Source organism: Onthophagus taurus, chromosome 1 (assembly GCF_036711975.1).
Source record: "Onthophagus taurus isolate NC chromosome 1, IU_Otau_3.0, whole genome shotgun sequence".
NCBI lineage: Eukaryota > Metazoa > Arthropoda > Insecta > Coleoptera > Scarabaeidae > Onthophagus > Onthophagus taurus.
In genome coordinates, this window is record NC_091966.1 from 28002640 (window position 1) to 28015067 (window position 12428).

General features: G+C 31.1%; 1 protein-coding gene across 4 annotated transcripts in view; it reads right to left on the minus strand.

The window, feature by feature from the left end:
• LOC111427141 (Mitogen-activated protein kinase kinase kinase 13 wallenda) overlaps positions 1 to 12428 on the minus strand; it is a 56989-nt gene that overhangs the window by 6538 nt on the left and 38023 nt on the right. For 3 of the 4 annotated variants that reach the window (XM_023062158.2, XM_023062136.2, XM_023062151.2), the window contains 4 exons: positions 2455 to 3066; positions 1615 to 2392; positions 836 to 1560; positions 642 to 677 (listed from right to left, as the gene is read on the minus strand). In XM_023062158.2, coding sequence (XP_022917926.1) covers positions 642 to 677; positions 836 to 1560; positions 1615 to 2392; positions 2455 to 3066 — 2151 coding nt within the window. The remainder of the gene's footprint in view (positions 1 to 641; positions 678 to 835; positions 1561 to 1614; positions 2393 to 2454; positions 3067 to 12428) is intronic. The other variant, XM_023062144.2, reaches the window with a different exon arrangement.

The window sequence follows — 12428 nt, forward strand, 5'->3', positions numbered from 1 at the left end:
AAATACAGTTAGAAAAAACGTTAAATGGTAGTCTGTAATATTGTTCTTGCGCATTCTAATTTTTATAGGTTATATACTTCATGATTAAGTGCAAGTTATTAATACAAGCAAGCCTCCTTTCCAGAACAGATAAGATCAAACCAACCAAGCAGAAAACCTCAAACCAGAGACGTTGCACACCATTACTAACATCAATCATGAAATTAAAAAGTAGTCTGTTTTATTTCAAAACGTAAATGATCAAACTTAAGATCTTGTTGCAAACATTCGACTTGGTGTTATTTAATAAAGACGCCATATGTTCCACCAATATTTCTTGCATTAAACATTCAAGCACTAATTTTTGCATAAAACATCAGAAATGTTGCAACAGCAGTAACAGTAACATTTAAAAGCTGTAATTTTAACATACTAGTTCAAAATTACACACTTCTTTATCTGATTTTATTACTCTTTTAATTGCTTTCAAAATTTTAACATGTATATACTTCTTTAAATTTATTGATGGCATAAACATATTAAGAAATGTATTTTTATAGAATTATATTTGTGTCAGCAGACGAAGCAAAACAAGAAAGTAAACAAATTGCAACAACAAGAACAAAATATAAATTACAATCACAACATGCATTAAATTTTACCTTATCTTTAAATTAGGCAGATCTTTCCCAAGCTTACTGCATGAGAAAGAGAAAACATAAAGAAATATTAGAACGTGTACACATGTTCAAAAACCACAACAAGTTTCTTGCACAACCGCTCCACTTTCGCTACTTTAAAATTATTATTTACTTGACATTACTTTAAAAAGAAATATCCTATTTAATTTTCTTACCTTTTCCTTCTCAAGGAATAATTATATTGATCTTCTCCTTCTTCATCTGTGACACTATCATTCGTAATATCTTCAGCGCTATCAATAATTTGTCTTGTATCCGAACATCTCCTCTTTCTTAACACCTCATCCAGATCCAAACCATCCGTAATATTCCCGTTATCCGACGATGTTCGAATATCCGAAACGATATTTCCGTTCGTTACACCAATTAAAGCGGCCGAAACTTTTCGTCCTATCGTTTCTAATCGATCATCATCGCTATAATCTCTCGTCGGCTGAGCGTTTCTATTCACATCATCCGTTTCATCTAAATCTAGATCTGAAGTGGATTCCCTAGAATATAAATTAGTAAAAACAGGACGTTCCGGTTCATCATGTTGAACCATATAATGTAGTTGAACGCTGGTATTTCCGTTAACATTTTCTTCGCCATCGTTTTCGGGCATACCCAAAACCACTCTTTGTGGTTGAGAGAATGATTTCCTAGCAGTGGGAGAAGTTGGCGATACTTGAACGCTAAAATCATTTTCGCTTAAATCAGTTTGAGTTTCTGTATCAACCATTTGCGCCGTTGATGTTCCTTTTGACCGTGTTGAAACCCTCGAAGATGTACTGCTGTATTGTCTCTTTCGGGATCGTGTTGAACTGTGATGGGAAATTGTCGTTGATTCCGGTTTGTTGGATGAATTTAATTTAACGCATAATGAAGATTTTGAAGGAATCTACAAAAATGTTATACTGAAAATGGTTCATATTAAATATTGATCAATACTTACAATTTGTGGACTATCTGGACTTGTAAGACAATCGGGACTTGTTGGTGTTGTACTACTTTGAACACATTTTCTTTTTTCAACTTTTCGATTTATAAATGGAATTTTTCTTCTTCTCAAATCCTTGGGTTGGTGTTCCAGTTGTGTTAAGACCGACGTCAATTGCTGATACATTTGATTAACTTTGGCTAATCTCCTATCATAATAAACCCTAATATCCCTTAAATGCCTCAATTCAGATTCTCTTTCCTTGATCAATTGCTCCTCTTTCAATTGCAATTCTCTACGCTTATTTTGCAATTCCATTTTAAATTCGGTGATAATCGATTGAATTTCAACTTTCCATGTTTCTTGGGTTTTAAAGAATTGCTCGTCTTTGTACTGGCTTAAAATTTCTGCTGCAGCAATTTCTAAATGGCTGCTGATTAATTTAAATGAAGGCCTGTCTTTTGGATTGTAATTCCAGCACATGTTCATTAAAAGTTTGAATCCTTCAGGGCAAGTTGATGGGATTGGGGGTTTTAATTTTCCCATTCCGACCATGTACATAATTGCACTTCGTTCCATGTCTTTGTAAGGCACTTCGCATGTTAATAATTCCCATAAAACCACGCCAAATGACCAAATATCAATTTTTTCGGAACATGGAGATTCTTTTATTGCTTCGGGTGCCATCCACGCAACTGTACCACCAAAACTCATTTTTGTACTTACTTCGTTCCATGTTCTTGAAGTTCCAAAATCGCTGATTTTTATGATTCTTTCATCACCAATTAAAACACTGCAATAAAAAAAAGTAATTTTTTATTAAAAGGATTTGATGTTTTCGATTTATGTACTTACTTGGGACTTTTTAAATCTCTATGGATGATCTTATGGGCATGGAGATATTGCATCCCTGCAGCGATTTGTTTAGACCAATCTACAACTCTAGCTGGTGTGATGCAATCACTATTATTCCTCAACAAGTTGTATAATGGTCCATAAGGGCAATACTCCATAACAATACAATAGCAAGGTTTTTGCGTACAAACTCCCTTAAATTTAATGATATTCGGATGATTCAGTTTACGTAAATTCCTGATGTCGGTCTCTTTAACATCTTGAACTTTTTTTACTGCAACTTCTTCGTTATTTAATTTCCCATAAAAGACAACTCCTTGTCCTCCAGCTCCAAGAAGCGATAATTCACTAATATTTTCGAACGGAATCTCCCAATCATCTGGTGTTCCTTTGATTTCGTTGACACCTCCTTTTCCAATTGCTGACAAAAACGGACGAAGACAACCAAAAATGCCATTCATCCAACCTTTGTTTACGTTAAACTCTGTTTGAGAAGCATCTGGTGAGCTATCGTTGCATTGGGATTCGGGCACTTTTATGCCAACAACTTGAGGGTGGCCACCACCATCTTGAATATCTAATTGATCCAGGTTATTTTCGATGTAGAGCATGCTAAAAATAAATAAATAAAATTTATTAATAAAAGAGTCATAATTTGTGAAGGCGTTTTTTAGTCGTTAAATATTTTAATATATTGAAATGTCTTTAAACTGAGTCATCACATCAATTTGCAAAGAGAGACATAAATAGTTAATAGACATTCCGATGTGTTGGAGAGTTGTACTCTGTTGAATTGCATTACTCAACATCCACACAACAACAAACAACGTAAATACGACATACAAACGCGCTCATTTGACGAGCTGTGTGTATACTGGGTCAATGATCACGCGCATTTCCATGACAATAACTTGTAGTTTATAGGTATATGAGTAATTTGAAAGTGTAGGTGGATGGATTTGCATTTTGTCCCTTTAAAAACATAAATTTTGCACGTTTAAAGACGATAAAGGGGAGATTGAAAAGGGAATCTTGATGAATATTCAAATTAGAGTCTAAAAAAAGTGGAAATTATAACATGAAATTCGTGAATAACGGCGAGGGATGTTTTTGTCCCCTATTTTCTTGGTTATCATAAATATTATCACCCCATATAAAAATATGGGAACATGAGTTGAGTTTGAATTTAATTAAATAAGGGATTGTTTTTCTTTTTTTATTTAATATAAAAGATATTTATTTTATCATTATTAGATATAAGTTAGATCGATATGATTACATTATTTTTTGAATTTATCATTTTTAAGAATGATGACTAACAAATTTGTGATCAGTTATTTGTTAATTTAAAGATAATATTATAAGCATAATTTTAGATGAATTTTTGTGTGTAATCTATAGATATTTATAGATTCAAATCGTTTTAAAATTTATTTCAGTCTTTTTCTCCAAATAAATAAATTTCTCCCTGAATGCCTCCCAAAATGTAGAAGTTTGTCTATCTATTAGAAACATTATTTTATTATATAGATACATATAACGGTATTTTAACAGTAATAATTTATAGCAAGAAAGAAGTAAGTATAATGTCGTATTTAACCGACTTTTCCATACTTAACTGTACAGGGTGGGCAAATTTGGGTGTTATTATAGGCTATCTCAGAAACTATAAGAGATACGAAAAAAGTAGGTGCCATGTCCCGGTCTCTTTTTTCGAGACTAATTCAATCCCGCAAACATCAAACCTCTATCTTCTTTTGTTTTTAAGTTATAGCCAAAAAGTCAAATTTTCGTGATTTCAAAAAATGCTCATATTTCGTTTATTTTTCAAATTATAGGAATGGGGTTGATACGTTCTTAAGACACTTTTTTAAGTGGAATATACTGCCGTTGAAAAGTTTTAAATATACTTGATGATTTTTGAGATATAACACAAAGTTGTGTTTTTTTAAATACAAACTATACTCGATTATGATGTTAAAGAAAAGAGCATATTTTTAGCTTTCCAATGATGTATCGCACGCATAATGTTTCTGCGGAAAATAAGCGTTAATTTTCAATTTTTAAAATATTAAAGATTAAAATTCAAATTTTTAATTATAGTAGGCGAGGAAAACGCTAAATACTACTTAGTTACTATAGCAACTTGAGTTTACTTGTCATTTCATTCATAAATTTTGCGAAACGAGTTTCCCGTTTAAGAAGTTCCGCATTATCTTTAAAGAAAACGATAAAATTAAATATAGAATATATTGGAGTCCGCTTTGAAGATGATACATAAGTCTTCATATCCCCATTTTTCCCCTTTTTGGCTATAACTTAAAAACAAAAGAAGATAGAGATTTGATCTTTACGGGATTGGATTAGTCTCGGAAAAAGAGACCGGGACATGGCACCTACTTTTTTTGTATCTCTTATAGTTTCTGAGATAGCCTATAATAACACCCAAATTTGCCCACCCTGTACGTAACTGAACCTTGACACATGAACCTTTGACATGTATCTAAATACGTTGAGTCGATGAAGGAAAGTTGTATTCATACAGGTGTCATATGCCGTAATATAAAGTTTGAGTTCTGCCTAATTGTTTTCAGAAAATGCTCGGAGCATCTAAGGTATTTGCCGAATTCCAAGTTACTTAGCAGAAATTTTGTAGAATTTACATTAAGCAGTTATTTCAGAGCAATATCTATTAATTTCTGAATATTTGCAATAGCAACATCTTCTGATCAAAGGTACGTATAAATCTGGAAATTGTTAGCTTAGAAATGCAGTTTTGCATGCCGAGGAGTAACTAAAAAATGAAATAAAAACTATCCAACCAAAAGGATAATAATATTTTAACAATGATTAATAACATGCGCAATATGTGGTAAGAAAAGCATAGCATTTTGCAACATTGTCATAGAAATCCCATCATTCTCATAATCTATTGTCTTCTCTTACTTATTAAAATCCACTTATATAAATTCAAATTTTTCATTTACCAGAATGAATTGGAAGTAATGAAATCTGCATCATAAGATGTTATGCTTCATGCTTAGAAGATTGTGATTTTTTATTTACATCCTTTTCATAACAAGTTTTACTAACATTAGTAAGTTGACGCACTTTATACTGATTTCAGGCTCGAGTTTATCATATCCTTAGTTGTAACATCAAGATTTTCAATAATAACAAGTTGTAATAAGTTGTCTTTGACAACAAAAGTTTCTTTACGATGTTTACAGAAAGTTGACAGTTAGTATAAGTTAGAACTCCGAAAAGGAATCTACTATATGGTTGAGCACCCTAATACTTAAAATATCAGGATCTTAAAGATTGAAAATATCTCATGCAAAACGAATTAACACACGTAATGTAAAGTAAGCAGGTAATGCTATACCTAATACAATTCGAGCAATAAATATATTGTTTTATTTTATAATACAATGGTTTGCGAGTTTTTTACAAAAAAAAGATGCCTTTGAAGGAAAATATTTGACTAGGAAGGAATTTGAAGAAATTATCGTAATAATAACAACTGATGAAGACGACTATGAAGATTTGAATATTGAACCAACAAATGATTATGTAGTTGGTGAAGATTTATTTAGGTTGAATCCAATAACTTTGAATTTTAAGATGGGGTTATTTTGGAATGATCAACCACAATTTGAACAAGCAGAAGGATCAAGCAGTTAATAAAACTAAAAGAAAAATATTCGAAAATAATCAGGAGATAAAAAGAGTGTAATATTAACTGAAGGTAATTTAAAGTTTGTTAATTTGTAACAATTCATTCACAAACTTCGAGCATTTTCAAGCTAGAACTGCGTAGACAAAGAACCCCTTTAAATGTTTAGTTTCAACAGCACTAATAGCGCTAGTCGATATTCTATTTGCAGCACACACTACAAATATTTGTAATCATGTTTCTTGGACACATAATAATTTCATGCCAATGTTACATGGTCTCAAAGATCTACGGACTTACATGTGTATGAGTTTTTTGTATCTACATGTTGGATAATGTGATAAATTATACTGAGAAGAAACTTATGCAGAGCATTCAACTACTTGAATGAACATCACTTCCAGGGCATTATTTATTATTTTTCACAATTAAACTGATTTTAATTTCGTGTCTGCCATGAATCACCCTGCATTATAACTTTGCATCTTTAGCGACGCGCCGGGAATCTAAGAGAATTTATTTTTTTCTTACAATTGGTTTGAATAACGTCTTCTGATCTTGTAATCAACGTTGATGACAACAGGAAGCAAAAACGGCAAACAACGATTTTTCTATCAACCTTGCCCTGATGATGGTAAATGAATATACCTAACATACCTAAATTACCTATGGGAGTGCTTATTTGGTGCACACTGTGATATGTAGATACAAAATTTTATTTATACAAAGAAGTTATAAAATTTAGTACCAGTTACTTAATATGGGCTTAATAAACAGTTGATTACTAGTTGACAAATTAATTATAGCGACAAATTTACTGTTTTTTGATTACTAGTAGTGCAGGAGTGTTACTAGAAACGAAATTAAATCCTACAGGTGGCAAAGGTTTGCTTCTAAAATAAGTAGCGCCACCTAAGATCAGTGTGTTAGTATGTTTTTGAGTTTTAGTAAAACAATCCGGCAATAACAAGATTACAATGTACTTGACTCCAAAATCCCGTTGGAGTTTGTTATTACAATCGTATCACGGTTTATTAATATATTCTGTTATACTTTATATTGTACATTATATTGTACGCCTTACCTTGACTAAGTAGATATGGCATTTTGCAACATCATCTTGCTTAGGTAAGTTATCATAAGCTCTTATAGGTTTTAGCATTTGATTATATAGTTTCCGATATTTTTTTTATGACCCTCAGAAACAGTAGTGGCAGTAATTATCACCCCGAAAAAGTACCTAGACGTGATTTATGATAGGCCCACCTAGTGAACTAGGTGCAGGGACGCACTACTTTTTTTATTATATTTTAAATTAAAAACACTTAAACAGTATTTAGAGTATCAATTATTGTTTACATTCGAAAAATACAAATTTTAAATAAATTTGTATTTTCACACAAAGTAATGGTATTTAAGTTTTTAAATATTATGTTTTTGTAATTTGCGTTAATGCGGATCTGAACAACTCACGCCAGAATTGGAGTTCGTAAACTACCTGTATACAACCCCGTCTTTGTTAGTTATATCACTGCAATGAAGTCATAAAAACCACCAGAAATATCGGAAACTATACAAGGTGCAGCAGAAAAAAAAGTATTGTTGAAGGACTGATACAGAAATGGGCTAGACATTTTTAGCCCTACAGCTTTGAATACAATATATTCGCAGTGGACTATCGTTTTTTTTTTCATTCATTCTCTCCGTAGCAATTTCACATCTGATTTCATATTTTCATATATCAATATTATAATAATACATTTGTAATAATTATAATATATTTGGTATTATACACATATTATTACTTTTTAACAACAAGAGCAGTATCGTCAGCAAATGTGGTCATCGTGAACTTTATATCTTATGGAATATCGTATGTATATAGTGAATATATTATTTAATTGCCTATCGTGCCACCATATTTATATTTTTCTTATTTATGGAATAAATATCTAAAGAAATCTTCAATGCTACTTGGACTATTTTGAAGAAAGATGATTTCCTATCTATCCTATTTTGAACAAAAGATTTTGGCATAATGTTTACGCACACTTTTCACACTTACTCGTTAAGCATAAGCGTAATTTATATCCTGATAATGCTTCGTGAATTACTAAATATGTGTAGTAGAGTAACTGGTTAGACACAACAGTCCGTATTACCGCATCATCAACACTCATTGTTGATAAACCTTAATACAAGACAAAATATCTTGTTTACTAAAATGAGTGAGTAACATGTTGACAGAAATCAAATTACTGTTAATATTATAAAGTAGCCGTTAATATCTGAATTTTTTTGTAGGTCTGGGTGGTATTGCAGTTTGAAACAAGACTTCAAACTTCGAAGAAAATTGCAACATGGCATCCGAAACGTTAAACACTTTTTCAAAAGACTTAACCCGAAAGGTTCTAGTTGTAGGCTTAGTGTTAGTTCTAGTGATAGTGCTAGTATTAGTTTTAGTTTAATTAACACCAGACGTGAAAGCGTTCGTACTTATAATGTCGTAATATCTATCTCCAAAATTATGACACGATCTCTCTTTCTTCAACTCAAAATCATACCATTCAATAATTGATTGCTAAACGATATACAACTCAACCGTTAACCATTTCTAATTAAAGCTTAAAATATTTATTTAGTTCAAATTCTTTAATTAATTTCTGAATACTTTTTGTTGCATAATCGATTAATGTATTTTTTTTTATATCGTTTATCCTTTTTTATCGTTCATATTCATAGGGTACTATATCTTATCTAGGATTCGAAAAAGAAATGTAGATTTATGGTGTAACCATGTAAACATTGTCTTGATTCAATTTAAAAGATATAATGTCGAACCGTATTAATTGCTTAACAAGATTTTCTGCAAATTGTGTACGTTATATTTTTCAAGATCATTACACAAATATGTTATTGGGTTTATTTACGATTATAAAGGAAAATTACGTCGTGAACACGAATTTGTTATGTATTTGAAAATATCGAACGATATTTTATCAGTTTTCTACATTTTTCTTGTTCATACCAAAACTAAATTGTATTATAAAAATGAACATTATTTTATATCGTAAGTATCTATAGCTGTCTTGACACTTATGAAGTTCGTTATGTATTCGGTATTGCTCACCGGAAATTTTACGATCAATTTTCTCCCCTTTATAAAGGTTAAATGTCTGGTCAATGTTTCCACCCCAACAACTTGACGACAAAACCTATTAATGTGAGAAAAGTGTCGTATTCGAACATAAACGAACATAATCCAGAGAACAATTCAATTATGAATGAGACCCAAACAGTATTGATTTATTGTTAGCCGTTGTATGACAAAGTAAATAAAAATAGAAGTAATAATTTGTGCGTTGCACGATTATAACTACATTATTTGATTACGCTTTTTATAAGAATCAATTTTTTGGCAACACAAAAGATTTCGTTTATTATCAGTCGATTTAAAGCCTTGAACTCTCTGAAAGTGACATTGATAGAATAAGCTATCTACGCTGTGAAATTCACAGATGCAACAGATGCAGAACATTTTTTAAACACTTAATTTCAAAATATTTAACTTGTTCCAACACTTAATTCGATTAAAAATAATTTTCAGCTGTGCACATACAAAACTACTTAGGTGTTATATAAACATCGCTAAATCTTATCTACTCAATAAACAGTTAAGTAATTTCCTTTTTCTTGTTTCCTATGTCTTTCTTCTCTTATCTTTACACATACATAGTTGCAAATATGATTTATTTCTATTTGTTTTATTATAAGCGCATTTATCATAATCACCATTCACCGGAATAAAAATATCGTGCAACGAACCTAAAGTCTGTTTAATTAAAACTTTCTTTATTCTCATTTTATTTAAGTAAGGAAGAAACAGTAAATATTTTATTAATCGATTAACTGATTAGAGAATTTATACAAAAAAAATACATAAATCATTTTTATTTGAAGTTTTCCAAGATTGTGATAAAACGCCCTGTCGTGTGTACTTAACCGACCTAACAAATTGCGATAACCTTGTATAAGATCGGCAATGAAACTATCTCGAAGCAAAAACAAACTCCGCTTTAAATGTTTAATAATAATTTTTATAGCACGGTTATAAACTGCGATTTAAAATAAGGTATGATTTGAGTAAGTACACAAAAAATGAAGAGATAACGTTTGTTGAAAACAGTCATCCGAAACATAACATTGTTATTGAAGGAAACAAAATTATGCTGTTGTTTATTGTATTTCTCGTTAATGGGAAACATAAACCTGAAATGGATTTATTTTGAAAAATGGCAAAATAAAGTTCGAACATATGGTTAAAAGATAAGACGCTATCGATTAACGTTGTACAGAATGATTCCGTTCAATGGAGCAGCTATGAATGTTTGAATACCGTATTTTCTCGAATCTTATCCGCACTCGAATCTAATCCGCACCCCGATTTTAAAAATGCAATGATGGTAAAAAAAGTTGGTTTTCCAATGTAATCCACATCCGATTGTAATCCGCATTTGATTTAAGAGCATACAAAATTTGTAAAAAGGGTGCGGATTAGATTCGAGAAAATACGGTATTTGTTATGTTGAATATTTTCAAATTAATTCTAGAAAATAGTATAACTAAAAGTTATGAGTTTTATTAAAACACTGTTTAAATCAGTTGAAAATTAAAATAGAATTCTAAAAAAGCAAAGAAAATTAAAGTTATGATTGTGGTTTTGGAAATCAAACTTATGGCTATGATACATGGATAACATCTTTGTTACATGAAAATACAATGGTTTGAGAATTTCTTAAATCATTTATACAACCAGCATGCAGTGATTAAGTTCAAAATGGAGGAAGAAAACAGCAACCAACTACCATTCCATTTCAATGTCTAGGAGTACCAAGAATGGAGAACTCAAACGAGCAGTGTATCTGCAGAAAACGCACACTAACAGACCTATAAGCTGCATCATTCACAACAAAAGATGTACTTAATTCGCACAATTTTGAAAGAAGTATGAAACTATGCGACAACAAGGAGAAGAAGATCCGGTAAGTCAACCTATTGTATATCCACTTTCCCTTTGTTTTAGGTGTAACAGAACAAATCAGTCAGGCGACTGAACAAGGATGACGTCGTGGTGAGACATGGAACCGTTAGCGAGCTACGAAACGCATTGCCAATGGCAAAGGACAAACTTTCTCCATTAAAGGGTCAGAAGTCTACAGATTGTTGTGCAAGTATGGGAAGTACTATATCACAAACAGTATTTAACATGAAGTGATGTATAAAGGAACACGAAAAGGATATCAGATGGGGAAAAACCAACCAGCATCAAGAGAATGTATGGTATGGAGTTCAGGCGATCATGAAAGATATGGCTAGACTCGGTGCAGAATCTCCTATTGATTAGTTCAATAATTAAATATTGGAGTTTACATTGTCAATTTTCCACTAACTTTATCTCTTTCTGCAGAAGCTTTCAACACGGCATCCAAAATGTAAAACTGCATTTTAACAGATAAAGTCCCCTGAGTAAATGTTATTAGAAATAAACTAGAAACTTAACCAGACAGTTTCTAGTTTATTTCAAAGTTTCTAGTTTACTTTATTTCTAATAACATTTACTCGGCGGACTTAAATAATCAATTTTGAACGATTTTCAAAAAAATTTAAGTCTTTAGAAGATGTTTTATGATTATAAAATAATATTAATTCAACTCATTTAGACGATCTTTATTCAGAAAAATTGCTGAGAAACTGTATCCTTTCTAGGCGATTAATTGTGCATTCTAAAATCTATTTGAAGGAATGATGATGAAATTGAACATAACATTCGTCAAAAGTGAATGGAAGCCATTTATCGACTCTTCTAAAGCCAATTAAATGATGTATTGATAAATAAAGAAAAAATATTGCCTGCAATCCCAATTGCATATTCAATGCAAATGAAGGAATTTTATATAATTAGAATTAAAAATTGTTTTGAAAAAAAGTGCTTTTTTCTATTTCGTTAATTTCATATCAAGAATACTTTTGGATACTTCTAAAGTTATCTATCACTACTACAGCGATATTTCTAGAGAATATAAAGATACAAAACGCAAGGTTAGTGAAAATGATTTGGTTTTGTGACAGTTCGATGTTATTGTATTTGTTTGAAAGCCAAAATATGTTATATTAAACCAAAATATTGAAAATAAAATCCAAAAAGCAGAAGAAACAACAAAAAACGATTAAATGAAAATCTTTCTTGCACTACATATTTTACTAGGTATAATATAGAAGTGATACAAAGAATATAGAA